The sequence below is a fragment of the Crinia signifera genome, chromosome 4 (assembly GCF_055691185.1).
Source record: "Crinia signifera chromosome 4, ASM5569118v1, whole genome shotgun sequence".
NCBI classification, from domain to species: domain Eukaryota; kingdom Metazoa; phylum Chordata; class Amphibia; order Anura; family Myobatrachidae; genus Crinia; species Crinia signifera.
Genome location: NC_139220.1, coordinates 114,209,519 through 114,228,283, shown reverse-complemented (window position 1 = coordinate 114,228,283; position 18,765 = coordinate 114,209,519). Strand labels below are relative to the sequence as shown.

The following is an 18,765-nucleotide window of genomic DNA, read 5'->3' as shown; positions in this document are numbered from 1 at the left end:
ATAAATAAAACCTAGAGGAATAGCAGTGCTACATCTTCATGTGGTGGTAAGTGACCCACAATCAAATGGCACACATTATCTTGTATGTTATATTAACTAGTTCAAAGAACATATATCCAAAGGTGGCAGCAGAACTCACAGTCTGGAAGAGTGCAGTACCTGAACAACCATAATATTATTTATTACCAGTTATTTATATAGCACACACATATTCCGCAGCACTTCACAGAGAATATTTGAACATTCACATCAATCCCTGAGGTATCTGCAGATCCAGATTTATCCGGATTTATCTAAATCGGAAAAAGAGCCAAAACATGTGACAGCTGATAGCCAATAAGATCCCATTTTGAGATCTGGGTAAATTCAAATCTCCACATCTAGACCCTGCCCTAGTGGAGCTTACAATCTACATTCCCTACCAAATGTACACACACACACACACACACACACACACACACACACACATTCTTTCTATTCTAGGGTTCATTTTTATTGGAAACCAATTAACTTACCAGTATATTTTTGGATTATTGGTGGTGACCAGAGTACCCGGAAGAAACCCACACAAGCACAGGGATAATATACAAACTCCACACAGGGCCATGGTGGGAAAGGAACCCGTGACCTCAGTGCTAACCATTACACTCTCCGTTCTGTCCATCATGCATACTAATAGAATGGTATCATACACATACTATCGGTGTGTTTGTGACACATACTTTTCATTGATCTTTACTCCAGGTATCTCCAGACCAATATTTCTTGTGCACGCATCTCTTCCAATTGCTAGTAAAACCTACAGAGTACAAGCAATCTCTTATTATCATTCATTTTTAATTTATACATCCAAATAAATCAAATCCTAGTTATACAAAGTCTATTGTCTTGCAATTTATGTATTACTATATTTCCTTAAATTTGATTAATACATTTCTTACCGGCACATTCTTACATCTATGTTTAAAATTACAAGGCAGGAAGGATTTGCATTATTAAATCTTCCTTGCATACTGTAGCCTGTTTCAGCTTTTTCCTATGAGCATGTAAATCCTTGGTAAAGAGCCATCAAAATAATGGCCACATTAACCAAAATGCATTATTTAGTAGTAGCTATTGCTTCAGTAATAATGCTGGATAGTCTGGAAGAGTCTGTACTGCCCGTATTATACAGAGTGGGTGGTGCTCTTTACTCACAGTATTGTATTCTTCCGTCATCTTGGAACCATCCGCTGATTGAGATGTCACTTTTAACTTCCCCGGTGTTCCTGCCTCTATCTGCTCTATCTGCCGAAAAGACAACACTATATTCAGTGCAATAATATTTACAGGCATGATAATGGTACTGTAATCTGGAATGAATTAAAGAATAGGACACATTACACATTACAGGCAGTGATATCCGTACATTTATCTAGCCCATGTCATTGATAAGCAATCCTTTGCTGTATGGGAGCTATCCCCCTTGTTGTAATCCGGGAAAGATTGGCTTGGCTGTATGTGGTCCTGTGGTTTTTTCAGAAAGGTGAAAAAACACCCATCTAGACTGACAAAGACCTGTATCATTACCATCTGGCTACAGTTTTTTTTGTCTTAAGCTGGGTACACACTGGAGCAAACAGTGTTTCAATTTTAATGATGATTTCCCTTGAGCACAGAACAAGCGATATTGAGTGTACCCACACTGTAGTCTTGCTAAAGACCAAATGATATACTTTGCATTTTTTGGTCGCTAGCAATTTTTGGTTGCTGCTGTACATACTAGAACAACTTTCATGCCACTGTGTGGCAAGAAGGTGACGTCATATCAGTCGGACATATCGTTTGTCATTTGTTTCACTGTATGCATTTGTACACATTGCATGATAGGCACAAAATCGCTAATGATATCACTAAGTTTGATGTGTACCATGGACAACAAGTAACAGTCATCAGTGACCAGTGACAGCTCCAGATTTGGGGCTGCAGCGCAAAATTCAATTAGGTGAGCCACACCCACTGCCAGTGAGTCCCAGACGGTGATGGTTGGAAGTTAGGGGTGGCAGTTGGTGTGGCTCCCCTATCTGAATTTTGAAATGCGCTGCAGCCTCAGCTCTGGAGCGACCACTGTTGGTAATCCTGAGTATACACTGAGCGATGTAGGTGATATGTGGTTACGAAACAGCATATCGGCCCGACATCGCTCCAGTCTGTACCCAGCTTTAGTGACCAGGGAAAAATTAACAATTAACAATGGACACATGAAAACAATGGAGCCCTCCACATAGAAATAGGCCCATCATTTGATAGAATGATTACAAAACGGCTGGCCATAAATTGTGTGGCCAGCCATTTATGGAGTAAGTGGGGTTTATAGTGTAAGGGGTGTACACAGCCATATGGCCACTCCCACACAGCGCTAGTTACAGCTCCTCTGCTTTTCACAATAGGCCCTTGATCATTTTCAACCCCAGGCTGACATGTGGCCTCTAATCTGGCCCTGCTACCAGCTCCGAATAAAAGTAACAAATCATATCATTCTCCTTGTCACCTAGCATAGGGTGTAAATCATAGGGTACAAATCCGCCCGACCGAATGGCTGCCCGCCCCCACTGCCTGAATACCCACATTTGCATGTGAGGGGATGTGTACGCTTACACATCCCCTCGCATGCGGCCGCACAAATGAAAAATCATCTGATGGTTGACGTTGACTTTTATTCCTGATGGAAATAGGACGCCCATAAATCGCTGGGCGTTGCTAAAAATCTATTTACATGCGTGTGAACCAGAATAATGTCCTTAGAGAGAAAGAAAAACGAGTCATGCTATAAAGATTGCACTCATGTTCTTTCTCTGAAATAAAAGAAAAAAACATAAAAAAAAAAACTGGACGTTTTATTAGCTATGCGTTATAATTAAGGTGTCAGAACCTGTATTTTATCAATAATATGCTATTTATTGCTATTGTTCTTGATTGCAAGTGCAAACATAGTTCAGTATACTCTTGATAGGGCTAATAAAGCAACATTTTTAAAACAGAAAATAAATAATGTGATAAGGAAGAAATGAAAAATAAAGTGTTTCATTAAAAGAATGCTGAGCACTGTTTTTATTACAGTACATTTGAATGATTTTGCATGCGTGAGCTATTTCTAGCAACAAACAGCATAAAATATTTATGCACACGTAACAATTCGTCCATATTTCTTTACTAATGTAATGTAATATAGCAAGTAGATAGTAGTGATTAAATACTGCAACCCACTGATTTCAAGTATTTTAAATAATATTAAGAAACAAAGTTCAATAGTACATGAGTACTCTAAGGGGTTGTCCACTTTGGTGCAAGGTTTTGGCAGCAAAAGAACCTCACAGGGAGGTGGCTGCTGAGAGGGAAAGGGGCTGCTGGGAGATGTACACACACACACACACACACACACATGTGCACACACACAAACACACGCATTGGGGTCATACACATTCTCACAGATACTTGCACACACTGCTGCTGCAGATCGTCAGGATCCGGAGGAAGACACCACTTTGGTTGGTGAGTATTTAAGAAATTCCTAAGCTAAATTAAAATGTTTACTTGCTCAAATTGTCATTATGGGTTTGAGTGCCACAGGTGTTCCTGAGGAGGCCCACTGATTTCCCCTATAAATAACAATTTTAGGAAAAATCTGACTTGTACATATATAATCACTGCAGCTGAATGGGAAAAGCCCTTCACTTCAGTTTTTTTTTTACAAAAACTCCACTCACAATTGAATATGCCGCTTATTGTCACATATAGAAGTGGTCACATATTTGGTCCTTCAAAAAATATGTGGTCAATCAGGCAATATTTTTCTGCAAAACCATGGTCCATATTTCCTGATCCTTTGTCTTTCTTTCTAAGCTAATATCAATAACATATATTGTGGGTTTGTCAGCCAGGAAATGATACCATACCTTTGTTGGTACGAAGTGCTTGACAAACTTTACTCCATGTTCTTCCATGTGTTCACCAATCTTGTTGGCCATTTGCTGGTCAAAACCTCTCAGTAGAATTGAGCGCACCATAACTGTAACATCCAGGCCTAGCCCTGCCAGAAACCCTGCACACTCCAGTGCAACATAGGATGCACCAACCACTAGGGTCTTCCCAGGACAGTAGGGCAGCGAGAAGAGGTCATCACTGAAACACAAGAAGAATTCAATCCTTGATGTTAAATTTGGAATAGAAGTTAAATGTGATAAAGAACATTTTATGCAGCAGAGCTCAAACTCTTTATCAATATGGCAATACAGTATATTCATCCAGTAGCTTCTTCAGTGACACAAAACACAGGAAAAACAGTGTAATACACCAAATTGATGACGTTTACCTTGTAATGCAGTATTCCTTATCCCCGGGTATACCAAGGTACCGTGGTCTTTCTCCAGTAGCGATGAGGAAATTTGCTGCTGTAAAAAACTTCACTTTCCCTCTTGAATTTGTTGACTGTAGAATAAAAATATAATTTTATACAGTTTGGTTTGTTGAAATAAAAATATATATTTACATTTAAGAGTACATTGTAGGTGGCACTGGGGTTCAGTATACTGAATTGTTCCTTTAAAGGAGTGTACATACGGTGTGACTGCTTTGCAATTCGATCCCAATTCAATCGGAATCGGGATCAAATCGCATGGCAAGCAAAACGCATTCTATTTTTCAGTACAGATGTGTACTATATAGTCTTGCCTGCACAGTCTATTTTTCTGTGTGATTTTCCCTAAATGGGATCACACAGCGAACGCTGCTTAAAACCGTTCAATTTCGATTCAATTTCTATTTGATTATTTGATTTTGACTATATTTTAAAAATTGAATATAAAGTTATTCAGAATTGCACCATGTGTACGGGGCAGATTCAGGACTTACTCCTTTCCCACTACAGTGCCAATCCAGCAAATTCTCATTTCAAGGCTGTAGCAAATGAGTAGAATTTTTTTTTCTTTTACATTTTGACTTTTTAAAATCTAGAAAACCGCTCTGTTAAGTATGCCTAACTGTTTATTTGTCAACTTGTTGGTAAAGTCCCTAAGTCAAAAGATACATTTGTACATGTTTTTTACCTTAATCTGGTGTGGTCCCACAAACTCTCCATAGCCATTTTCATATTTCACCTTGTTTTCTACAAGTGACACCCTGTAATTCCAGTTCAGTGAACCAATGTAGTTCTGGATAGACTCATTCATAGCCTCCCAATTGTGTTGCACTGGCGAAAATAATACAAAAAATAGGTTAATTACTGAACTACTGTACTGTAGTTATACCACTATTCAAGAGAAGACCTATTGGGGTAAATATAATAGTGTACGAGAAGCCGGAGGTGATTTTGCCCGTAAATGATTGCTGCTTTAAAAATACATCCGTTCTCGGAAGAACTCCTCCGCATCTGGCTTTTCGCACTCTATTACTTTTACCCCATGATGGGACATAATGAATAGTTAAGTTATTCGAGCAAAAAGACTTGAACTTTATGGTAATACAGAATTCAGAGATCTTGGTTACATACAGTTGCAAAAAATATGGTTAAGCCTTCATGCCAACTCCAAGTCATATCTGAGACTGAAGGTCCCTATACAAAGTTTAAGTTCGAAAGTGGTCGAAGACTAGCCACCGTGGGGCAGCACACTAGCAAAAGGCTAAGGTGTTAGTGAGTGTTAATAAGAAAGAAGCAAAAGCTATGCATTAGAAGGTGATACACAAGTGAAAAGGTGTTCAATTAAATACTCAAAGTAGTATTAGTGGAAAAATTAGTGTTAAAAAGTGTTACAAAAGTGCTAAATAAAATGTTATAGTGTGCCACCACAAAGTAGTCCGTAAAATTGATAACAGTATCACACTAGGTCATATAATGTACAGTAAGTCCACATGATAATGGATCATGCTAAATATATCTAAATTGAGAGCTAGCTTACCTGGAGTCACTCCATGATCCTCCAAATGGCACTACAGGAACCAGCATGCTCTCAAAAGCTGGTCCTATCTGATCCTCTCTGAATGGCAACACAGCATTTTGTACTTTCAAACAATGGGAAAAAAATGCTTTATTAATGACTTACAATTATCTTCAACATTCCATCCATATTTTGAAGAATCTTTCAAAGCCTGTCTCAGTAGGGCTGCATGATGCATTAGCTTTTTGGGAATGCAGCCCACATTCACACATGTTCCTCCAAGACCTTGAAAAAAAGAACACATATATATATTTTAATATGCAAAAACAATTTACTTAGCAATTATATAGTCTGTAGAATTCTGCACTCTCATCCCAGGTGTTCAAACATGCTATTACCAGGCTCCTGTATTTATACCCAAACAAAATGGTGGCAGTTGCACTCCAGGATGAAATGCACATGCTACACATGCAGACTGTTTGATTTTTATTGTTTGTTTGTTCTTTTTTTTAGACAATCTATCATATTGTGGCTATTATGATGCATTGACTCTATCTTGACCAATATTATTCTGTATGCCTCCTGCACATCCTGTTTTATGTACAACACCAGCTGGTGCTCACTATGGCCCTTATTCTAATTGAGTCGGACGGTTGCGTATTTCGGACGAGCACTGAGTGTTCTTAACCCCGCTTATCGTACCGATTGCTCACCGTCCGAATGCAGTAGGACGCCAAGCGAATGGACCGCGACTGGATGTTTCATGTGAACACCCACTCGGACAGTTATCCAGGTGAAAGCAGGGATATGGGCGGCCAGCTGACATCCGGCTATGTCAGCTGTCCGCCCCCCCACATGTGCGTCACGGCCGCATTACCATATGCATAGCAAGTGTTTTCATGGGAACGCCCATGAAATGTGTGGCGTGTGCATATGGTAATGAGCCCAAACAGCCCTTCACGCCCCTCTCAACCCCCTGCTCGGATGGTTCTGTACGATCATTTTCTGGACAGAATTCACGCCGTGTTCGGACGTGCGAGGCGTTCGCACATGCGCAGAAGCACCTCTGCACATGCGCAAACACAAAACATAGGCCGCACACGCAGCGGTCCGACTCAATCAGAATAAGGGCCTATATGGCTGCCTCCAAAGGCTTTTTCTTCCTTCTGTCACCATTCTGGTTTAGGTTTCATTTGTATGCTATGTTTTTGAGTATATATGCTTTTGTCCTTTTGGGCACCCACTACCATGCATGCTGGTTTTGGCCACCATTTTGTTTGGGTACAAATACAGGGTGCTGTTTGTTCTCTGTTCTATTATGTTTATTGACAAAGGTTTCCCAGCAGACCAAAACATTGACTGACACAATATCAACATTGATATCTATAACTACTGTATATAAATTGATGAAATAAATAAGCTGAATTTATGTGATTGGCTGCATTTTTTTTTATACATAACTATACCATGTGTGTGTGTGTGTGTGTTTTGTGTGTGTGTGTGTGTGCATGTATGTATATATATATATATATATATATATATATAAATATATATATATATAATATTGTCAACTGTGATGATTGGTTGATTGCTCCAGGAGAGGCAGAAGAGACATCCAGTTGCAGTCACCAATCTGTTGCAGTTATACTGATCATAGTTCAGAGAATTACCAGGTTGAATACATGCTTAGCACTTGGTCTATTGGAATTCCCTATTTTTTTGTTTTGTTTTGCTATGTAAAGCTCATAGTTATTAACATAGCATGCTGTTTTTAATGGCTAGCATATAGGGAATAGGAAATCTTACCCTAGATTATGCCTAAACTGTCCTCTCAAACTTACCCCATGTGGTTCCTAGGGGGGATGGAGTAACATAATCCAGTACCAGCACTTTCTTGCCAAACTTTGCAGCCTCCTAGCAGGGAAATGTAACAACAGAACACATTAGCTTATACAGTATATGTTGTTCAGCCAGAGAGCAGCTTATGTTATCCCTGCATAGAGAGCATAGGTGCCGATTTATGTTTTTGCTGGTGGGTGCTCAAGCCGAAAATATAGAGGAGTGGCTTCATGGGGAAGGGGTGTGGCCACAAAATAATACCAATTTATATTACGGAGTACAGTTGTCTCCAATATTCAAATTACGGCAACAGAGTTCCACATACATAAATGCCCCCACAGTGCAGGTACTCCGCGGACAGAATACACTCTTCCCGGCATACTGTTTCCCCAGGGTTGCCGACCCTCCCGCATTTAGTGTGAGTATCCCGTTTTTTGTTCCTTCCTCCCGATCTCCCGGTAATGTGTGGGATCCTCCCGGTTTTTTAGCCTGTCTGTCAAAAAAAAAAGTGACTGTGCATGCCCAAGTCACAAAGTGCCGAGGCAGACGCCGTGGCTGTCCGGCCGGGGATCTGTCAGCAGTGGCTACAGGCCTACAGCGGCAGCGCAGCAGGGGGTAGCCATCGGAGCAGGAGCAGCAGAGTGAGCGGCACAAGCAGCAGAAGGCAGCACCGCAGATAAGATGGTTAGATAGCGGCTAACTGCTTCGTGCTTCCCTCCTGCTTCTCTCCCTCTGCTCCCCACTATTTTTTCTTTAATAGAGTTCCTTCCTTTAAAAAGTGCTACGGTACTATCTCAAAATGTAATTTAGATAGCTCCGCCCATGGCCACGCACCATTTTTGTGCCGTAAATGGGGCAGGGCCATGGGCGGAGCTATCCAAATTACATTTTAGAGCTCCCACGCCCCCTAATTAGCTGCCCTCTCCCTGGTCTCCCGAAAAGGGGAGATGAAAAGTCAGCAAGTATGTGTTTCCCAGGTGGCGGGTCCGGTAATGTGGGTGTTGCAGCTGCAAATTAGCAAACTAATATGGCGGCACAGCAGCGGGACTCGTGGGTGCTCATCAATTCCCGTGGGTGCTCGGGACCTTAAGCACCAACAGAATCGGCACCTATGATAGAGAGTGTCCCCTAAGTTTTGAAATCATAATTTATGGTAACTTGTTCATACCTTAGAAGCAGCTAGACCTCCAGATCCTCCCCCAATGACAATCAGGTCAAAGTCATAAGTATCCTCCTTGGGTTTATCCTCTTTATCTTCCAGAAGTTTTTGAAACAGACCATCCTTAGACAGCTAGAAACAGGGGGGAAAACCATCAATATGTAATTTTCCTGAACCAGTATTATAAGTAGAATCAATGGCAAATAGAACGGCTACATTTTATTCTGGCTAATGTATTGAACTTCAAAGAATTAGCTGGGTCTGATCGTATAATAAAACCATGCAGTAGGCTCATTAGGATGCATAAATGTACAAGGTTTGTCCTGCAGTGTAAGCAGCACATGGTATGGTCACTCGGTCGACACTAGGAAGGTTAATCTACATAAAGTCAACCACTAAAGGTCGACAGAGCTTAGGTCGACACATGAAATAGGTCAACATGGCTAAGGTTGAAAGGTAACACGCAACAGAGTCTCTCTGAGCAGTCATCAATGGAGAGCAGAAACGGGCACAGTCCTTCTCTATTTTTCCATGCAGTCTACAACTAATACAAGTCGAAGTGTCCAAGACAACACCTCCAGGGACCAGGCACCTATCCATTCTATTTTTTTCCTCTTATTTTCATTCACACAATAACAAGAGGGGCCAAGTAAGCAATAAGAAACTGATACATTAGGATGGGAAAGCAAATGATTATGTAGCACACAGTGGATACAAGAACTAGCCTATCCAAGGAACTGCTTTTAGTATTATCCAAGGGATTGCAACAATGTGTTTTATATCCTAACAACCTGACAGTGTGTGTGTGATCAGTAATATCTCAAGGTGTGTACACGCGCATCGATTTTACTTTCGATTCGATTTGCTTTTAATTTGCCCAATTCCACCCCCTTTCGCGATTTCGCCTTTGCTTTCCATTCGTTTTGCACGTTAGCATTCAATATCGATTTCGATATCGAATGCGATTTGCATTCAAGGTACATTGTACACATTTCATTTACTGGATCGAATTCGATATTTCCGTGCCTGCACAGTCTATTTTTCTTTTTGATATAGAGAAAAAGGGAGCGCATGCTTCTATAAGCAAAATCGATTCGAAAACCTGTCAACATCGAAGCGTGTGTACACCCCTTCAGACTTATGCCCCCTAGACACCTATTTCGATATTAATACATTTTATAACACTGCACTGTTTATTGAGAATAACCTGCTTGGAAAAATACCATATTAAGCTGGATGTACTGTAATGCCACCCGAGTTGGCCGGAGGTACGGGTTCCCAGTCAAACTTGGATGTTTTATTTAGATGGCAATAACGTACAAGGCAATGATTGCCGCTTTAAAAAAAGTCTGAGTTTGGTCGGGAATTCTCACCTTCAGCCAACTTGGGGGGCATTACATCAAATGCAGTAAGTGTTATTACAAGGTTACTAAAAGGTTGAACTTGATGGACTAATATCTTTTTTCGACCTCATCAACTATGTAAGCACATCTGGGTAAGCCAACAGAAATGTTACATTTCATTTTGAAAAAATCATATAATTTAAAATAAAAATCTAAATATTATCTGGGCGCCCGATTTTTTCATCGGGTCGGAAAAATCGTGTCGGATCGCATGGCATGCGACCAAATCGGCGACGCGATGGACCCGATTTTTCCATAGGAATCAATGTTAAATGTTCCCAAATGGTCCCTGAGACCCGATTTCCCATTAGGGGCAATGTTAAATGCCCCCCAGGCCCCCCCATTTTGGTGTATGCCCCCTCATTGTTAACGACACCCCACCATCAACGCCAACCCGAAGCGTGGTGTGCGCAGCGAGCTCGCGAGGGGCGGCGGTACGCGTCCTCCGGCTTATTTCATACCCCCACTATCCATGTCGGCGTGGAGTTGATTTCATGAAGTGTATAGGGGCATTTGGGCTAATACACATAATGGGGGGGGCCATGGGGGGCATTTAACATTGCCCCTAATGGTAAATCGGGTCTCAGGGACCATTTGAGAACATTTAACATTGATTCCTATGGAAACATCGGGTCCATCGCGTCGCATCACATCGCGGCCGATTTGGTCGCATGCGATGCGATTCGACTCGGTTTTGCCGCAAATCGCGTCGAATCGCATCTGATTGTATGCCTTAAGTGAAGGCATTCAATCTTGAAATCAGGCGCCCAGATAATACACAAGTACAAAAAATGTATATATATATATATTTATTTAAGAGATCCTACGCCCCTATTTGCTATTTGTGTGAGCTAAATAGAGCCCATTCCATTACAGATAGTCCTGGTTTTAAGTAATGTAATCGAAAACTGATCACTAGCAATAAAGTTGTGCAAATTTGTCATTGGTGATATAGGACCAGATGTACTATGCTTGAAAAATGCTAAAATGGAGAGTAATAAACACCCAGCAGTCAGTTGTTTGGGTTTGAAATATGACAAATAGGAGCTGATTGGCTGGTGATTTATCACTCGCCATTGTTTAACTTTTCAAGCTTAGTACATCTCGTTCATATTATAGAAGCCTTTTTGTCTTGAATTATATTTTCTTTGCTCATCTGTACACAGGCTGTACAGTATGTAGCAATTTATTATTGATTAATGCTGGTAAAGCTAACATTGGCTGATAGAACTGGAAAGGTAACACGAGTGTCCATAATGATTCATGAAATTTACATATTCATGTGCATGCGGGAAGATTACTTTATCTTAAATATAGATTACCAGAATTAATACCATGTGATGAGATACTGTACTAGGGTGTGTTGCTAGTGTGACTACACTTCCAGGTAGCAAGTCAGTTTACTTTACCTCACATGCCCTGCGTTACATTACTGAGCTTATTGTACATAGGCTGCCTAATTGAATGATAACACTTTCTACTAAAAACATGCAAATATTTTCTTATAAAGGATAAAAGTAGTAAATTAATATACTTGTTAATATTAGTAATGATATGTTTGCCTATTTTGTTGCCTGTTCAGATATCTGTTTGGTATGTAGTCATACTGTTGATGGACACTATGTACATAATGTCAACACCAGAATGTTGACATTAATTATGTGGACGTGACCATGATCACTGATAAAAAAATTGGCGCTAGAGTCTACAGTGGTGACCATGATCAGGGATGTTCGGGGTCTGCCGCTCTGCCCACCTCTGCTAACCACCACACCTCCGCACCTCTGCCACTGGCTAACAGAAAGAGAGGACGGCGGTGGGCAGGAGATTGCAAATGAATAGGGCGACACCCACCGCACACCAGACAAAAACCTGACCCCCTCTCCCCTTCTGCCACCAACCATACCCTGCTCCCTACTCACCGGATCCTGCTCCCCACCCACCGTACGGTATCAGATGCAATACATCACAGGTGCTTAGAACCCACAACGTGCCACAGATGGCTGCACATAACATTTATCATATGTGTAATCTGTCCGACCTCCGACTCCGATGGGCATGGGACCGCGCAGCGTATGTGATCGGATGTCATACACTTGGGTCGATGTCACCTGATTTCTTGGCCGGATCTGCTAGAATCGGGTGAAATCGTGTAGTGTATGGTGGCCTTAAGATGACAGTGGGTGCAGACAATGGCAGACCTATCTCTAACAGCAATGTATCATTTGGCAGCACAATTCTCAGTACACAATACAGCTGAGATGTATGGAAACAAAGGAGTTGTCCGTGTGCTACTATGGGCGAGTTGCCATTGGAAGAGATGAATGATTACGAGTGAGAAAACATGCGTGTATAGATGGTTGTTGAGTAGTAGGGTTGAAGTGCAAGAAAAGAGGGCTGTAAAAAGGGAAGGGAAAAGGGCCTTGCTCTATGGAGCTTACTACATCTATATTATTATTATATTTTTATTTATAAGGCGCCACAAGTGGTACGCAGTGCCGTATATATATATATATATATATATATATATATATATATCTGAAATGATTGCTGTTGGGACCTCTTTATGGGCCTTATTTAGGTTCATTCTTTCTGACAAAATCCTTCTTAGATGGGCAAAACCATGTGCACTGCAGGTGGGGCAGGTGTTACTTGTGCAGAGAGAATTAGATTTGGGTGGGGTTTTACTTCAAAGTGAGATCTATATTGCAGTGTAAAAATAAAGCAGTCAGTATTTACCCTGCACTGAAACAAAATTACTCACCCAAATCTAATTCTCTCTGCACATGTTACATCTGCCCCCCCCTGCAGTGCACATGGTTTTGTCCATCTAAGAAGGATTTTGTCAGAAAGAATGAACCAAAATAAGGCCCTATGTGAGATTAGTGCAGTTTATTAACCTTTTTAAATAATACAACCACCTTTAGAACCTCTGTAATTGGGACCAGTACAGGTTTTCACAAGTCTCTACTGTACTTCAGACCACGGATGTCAGAAGGGACACGGAAACCAAGCATGTACATAATGTACAGATTTTCATTTAGCTTATAGGAACGTGAGTGAGACAAGTGAGAAACTGGAAAATAAGATATTTCTTTAAGTGAGACTGAACGTGCCATCCCTTGAGATTCCACATAAGCATATTCTAATATATAATGATCAAATGGAATTGCTATGTTTAATTTAATTTTTGTTTTATTTCTTTTCAGCTTTCTTTGTACTTGACTTTGTTATGTAAAATGAGCCTGTTTAATCTATTTCTAATCAATTCTATAGCTTTTAAAAAATATAAAATGACATTCCACTTTCCTGTCTTGACAGAAATTAAGACATATTTTAAGAGGCATTCCCTGTACTGGAACGTTTTCAGATATTATAAATCAGTATTACAACAATTCACAAAAAGCAGCGATCAGCTAGACAGTACCTGAATAACTTTAGTGTGGTCACCAATAAGCTTTTCTTTCAAAAAAATGTTGGGTAAAGCCGTTTCCATAGTATATTCGTAAAGTTCTTCTTCAAGTTCCTGCCCGTTGTCTGTGAAGAGACTCACATGTCAGCTACATTTATAAAATGCTCTTAAGATGAGCCAAAAAAAAGGAGGGGCTGTTTTATAATCATACTGTTTATCACCCCCTCCCACCTCTGATTCCTCACTATAGGAATATATGTTGTATCGGAAGTGTGTGAGTAACCATGACTTGCAATCTTTACAAGGCACAGGAAATAAGTTGTGAATAATTAGGGTGACGTACATTAGGGAACAGAAAATCTCTGTTCTCTCGGATGTTATTCCTAAATACCAGCCACAATAACACTGCGGGGGAAATTTACTAAGATGTTTATTCTACTTCACATGTGATGTTGCTATGGGCAACCAATCAGATCCTGTCTACTATCTTCTGGAGGGTGCTAAATAAATAAGAAGTATATTGTGATTGGTTGCCCACACATAGCAACATCACCAAGTAGAATACACATCTTAGTAAATTTCCCCCTGTATATGTTAAATGTATTTTCTGTTATTTTAATATAAGTTGGTATTCACCAAGTGATACTTTTCACTGACTTTTATAGTAACTATGATTTCAAATTCTAAATGAAACAGTGACTGAAATATTATTTATGTCTTTTTCTTAGATTCAGTGGGGTTATGCTATAAAATTGGCCAAATTGGTGTGTGACATCATGTGTCATAGGTAATATGGTCTGAGTTTGACAGAGGTGCTGGATTCTAGCCGATTTTGGACATTTCTTTAAAGCGGCAAATCATTTGCGAGGGATTAATTTGCCTATTGTCCCGAGATCATCAGACGGCACACACCACCGAAAAACTCAGACCATTTTACATATGCCCCAATATGCTTACTTTAACAGCACATCATTTTCTAGAGAACATTTTAACATCAATTTTAAATTATTAAAAGGGAGAGCTGGAAATAATATGAGAAAATGGATAGTGAGAGGACTGCGCAAAAACCTGTCAGTGTTAATTCTGTATTGTGTTATAGAATTAGTATAATGTATATATACAGCATTTCAGAGATACGAATGAAGAATGAAGGCAGTAGAGGAAGGCGGGGTTACAACAAATCTAAATCCATACCCATGTTGTGCAGTGGCTCGTGCAACCAGGAACACATTTGAATATGTGAAAGTCAGTGCTCAGCGAAACTGCACTAATGCAAATGTGTTTATGTAGTAGATTCCTTGACAAACTCATTTTTCTTGTTCAAAATTAATATTTTTTTCCTTGGCTGTAATGTTAAAGGTATGGGTTTTACATTCACATTGTTAGAATCACAGACTGAATGGGTAAATGTAAGAAGTAATAGAATAATAGCGATGTGGAAAAAGGAGTGGCAGTAATATTATTGAGGGCATCCATAGAGATACTTATAATGAGTATGTATATATACACATACACATATACACACAATATCCTAATATCGCGCTGTATATATGTGGGTTAATGAATTAGACTGCCTTTTGTCCTACAGATTCCCTGTTGGTGGGAATCAAATTGAAACAGATGCACAACAATGAAGGACTGGCACCAACAAAGTGGTCACTATTTAGTGGCCAATATGGGTCTGTTCAGAAAAACAGCACAGGGCACAAGGCACAGGGCACGGAGCACAGAGCACGGAGCACAGGGCACAGAGCACCGAGCACGGAGCACAGAGCACGGAGCACAGATCCCAACCACCCTCTTCCCTCTCCTATAATGGAGTGAAGATGGCGGGGCGCGCGTGCGTCTTATATAGAATCCAGATCCCACGAGAATCCGACAGCGCGATGATGATGTTTTGCCTCGTTTTTGGTCCGGAATTCAGGCGGGAACTCCAAGCTGGCCCGGATCCTGACTCGGATCACCATATTTGGATCTGACGGATCCCGGAGATCAGGACCCGCTCATCTCTACTTGTTACACTTCAGTTTTTCAGAATGAAATTCTTCATATTCAGTAGAATAGTATTACAGTTGTACTATCACCCAACGCATTTCATCTCACAGAGAATTCATCATGGGTAAAACTGTAATTGTAACAATGTTATATAAAGTAATAAAACACTAAATCATATAAGAAGCCTTGGTGTGTTCCACATGGTAAATCAGTGATTCAGGAGTAGTCTCTCCTATAGGTGATTCTAATGCACAATAAAAAGTTAGAGCGCCCGCACACTCTAAATAGGGGTAACACAATTGTACCTTACAAAAATTCTGGAAAAAGGAACTCCTATGGGTTCACGTGATCATAATCATCTACAATAGATGCCTCCACAAGTAGTGTGCAGTAGGAAAGCCTCCACAATAATATATATATATATATATATATATATATATATATATATATATCGACACACAAGAAATAGGCGGCACTCCGAGGTCTTCTTAAAATAATTTTGTATTAAGTCAGGACACCAACGTTTCGAGGCTTACGCCTCTTTGTCAAGGTGATATAAAGCAGTGATATATATGTTATAGTAAAAGAGGGTTAAAGAAAAGCCGTCCAGTTAGAGCTAGTGCTTTGTAGCCAGGTAAGAGATCCTGGTTCAGTGCAAAGCTAGGATAGGGATTTGTGGTTGAGAGGAGAAGGGTGGTCCAGATTGTCGGTCCTTCACAGCCACAGCTGGGAATTGATTTAATTGCACTAGCAGGGTAAAAAAACCCTGCTCAATCTGCTGCTTAGCGTGCTGATGCAAACAGTGACCAGTTCGAAGGCCCTCCAAGTATTGTATCGCAAAGGACTTGGACTGTCAGTGCCCAGAGGCACTGAGACACCATGCATACGGAGAGGATTGGAAAATTTGTGTCTTCTGTTTGCTGTGAAGTTTGTTTGCTGCATGTGTGCCTTTAAATACTTGCACAAACACTGAATACTGCCTGCTGTGTCCTGACTTGATGACTACCCTGTTACAATATTATATATTTCATACAGCAGTAGTTGGAACTCATTGCTCACTCCAGGTATTATGCCCAGGTGTCCCCAATACATACACAGATACAGCGCCAAAAGCATCCTGTTCCACAGAATATGGCGCTGCAGTTTGACTGACAGGAAGTCAGCGTTTAGGAGTCATAGCCTTCCGTGTTCTGGGTGTGTGTCAGATAAAATGGTGGAATTCCCAGGCGTTTTTGACGTAATAACTACTCACATTTGCACAGATGGTAAATACTTGCAATTTAGAAAGGGGTGAAATCTCTTTAGGTCTGGATGACAGCTTTCCACTCACATTCCACTGTAAATTCTCACATTAGTGAGCATGATGAATTGGAATACGTCATTGGGTCGACACACAGAAGATCGACATACATTGGGTCCACCACTGAAGGTCAACATGGCTTAATCGACACCTGAAATAGGTCTACATGCTTAAGGTCCTCATGGTTGGAAGGTGGACACAAGAATTAGGTAGACCAGGGCTGGGCAACACCGGCCCCCCAGATGTTAATGAACTACACATCCCAGGATGCTTTGCATTAGTTTTGCTATGTGACCGTTCTGAAACTGATGCAAGGCATGCTGGGATGTGTATTTCATCAACATCTAGAGGGCCGGTGTTGCCCAGCCCTGAGGTAGACAGAGTCTAGGTTGAAAGTCATAAGGTCGACATAGGTGTTTTATGTTTTTTTTGGAGGCGACATGTGCCAACAGGCGGTATTTTATGCCCTACCATCCACTAGGGCATTGAGGAAGAATAGAATAGTGTGCTGAGGCACCGTGCCTAAAGCATGGCGACCGTCTCTAGGTCTCATACATTTGGGACCTAGAGACTGTCGACCTTCCATCCATGTTGACCTTAAGCATGTTGACCTATTTGAGGTGTCGACTTAAGCCATGTCAACCTTCTGTGGTCGATCTAAAGCATGTCGACCTTTGGTGGGTCAACCTAATGACCCATAATAGCTGAATTAGCCCATGCATAGGGACAGTAAATTGCTGTTTATTATTGCTCATTTGGTGCCTTTTTCCTGATTACCTGACCAGGCAAATACATGATATATTACTGCTTTGGACTGAATTTGGTCTAAGCTTATGTATACACACTATTGATCCAAAGACTGCTTCATTAACCGCTGCTTATACCTGACAGGAATCATTACTAATTAGCACTACCAAGAACAATTCCCATTTTTTCTGTTGCTGCTATCAGACTAATATATCTTCCAACTAAAAACATGGCTTGTATTTATTTTCAGATGTTCGGCAGGGTGGTATTCTATTATGTATTTCTTTTAGTATTAAATTATTGTTTTACATATGACCCTAATTGTTTATAATTGTATTAATAATAATTAATGTTTATTTTTATTTTCCATGGGCTTCATCTTTGCTTTCGATTTGTATTTTAGATTTTAGAGTTGAAGGCCACCATTAGGGGGGTATTCAATGTTAGGGTCACGGCAGTCGAGTTTGCTTGACCGCAGTGACCCAGTCCCGTTCTCGGTCAGCTCGACCGAGAACATGCAGGTGGGATTCAATGCAGGATTCAATGACTCTGCTCTGCAGTCCCCGCTCCCAGCCTGCCACCAGCCAACTACCCCTCCTGCATCTCCCCATGATCAGACCGGACCCTGCTTTCCGTTTCCCGCCACGGACCCGGACCCTGCCACTACTCTGCCTGCAGCTCCCCCCCAGACCCTGCTCTCCAGCAGCTCCCCGGGTTTACATTTGATAAATCGATCCGATTTATCACCTGTAAAAAATGACACATCAAGTGCCAAATCTTTTTAGGAGCTGCCTGGGGAGCTCAGGGGAAGTCGGGACCGTCATTAGGCCGACTTGCCCTTAGGACAAGTTGGCCTAATGTATGGGGGCCTTTAAAGGCAGGTAGGCAGTGTAACAAAGCAATGAAGAAGGCAAGTCAGATGCTTGGTTGCATAGGGAGAGGAATCAGCAGTAGAAATAAAGAAGTAGTAATGCCACTGTATAGGTCACTGGTACGAC

The 18,765-nt window shown here is 40.9% G+C and overlaps 1 protein-coding gene across 1 annotated transcript in view; it reads right to left on the bottom strand.

Moving 5' to 3' along the window:
- Positions 1-18,765, bottom strand: part of TXNRD1 (thioredoxin reductase 1) — a 64,907-nt gene that overhangs the window by 20,330 nt on the left and 25,812 nt on the right. Inside the window, exons 4-12 of the mRNA XM_083182282.1 lie at positions 13,741-13,850; positions 8,920-9,042; positions 7,754-7,826; positions 6,078-6,197; positions 5,085-5,227; positions 4,352-4,467; positions 3,936-4,161; positions 1,198-1,287; positions 723-799 (exon numbers count right to left, since the gene is read on the bottom strand). Of these exons, the coding sequence (XP_083038408.1) occupies positions 723-799; positions 1,198-1,287; positions 3,936-4,161; positions 4,352-4,467; positions 5,085-5,227; positions 6,078-6,197; positions 7,754-7,826; positions 8,920-9,042; positions 13,741-13,850 (1,078 nt within the window). The remainder of the gene's footprint in view (positions 1-722; positions 800-1,197; positions 1,288-3,935; positions 4,162-4,351; positions 4,468-5,084; positions 5,228-6,077; positions 6,198-7,753; positions 7,827-8,919; positions 9,043-13,740; positions 13,851-18,765) is intronic.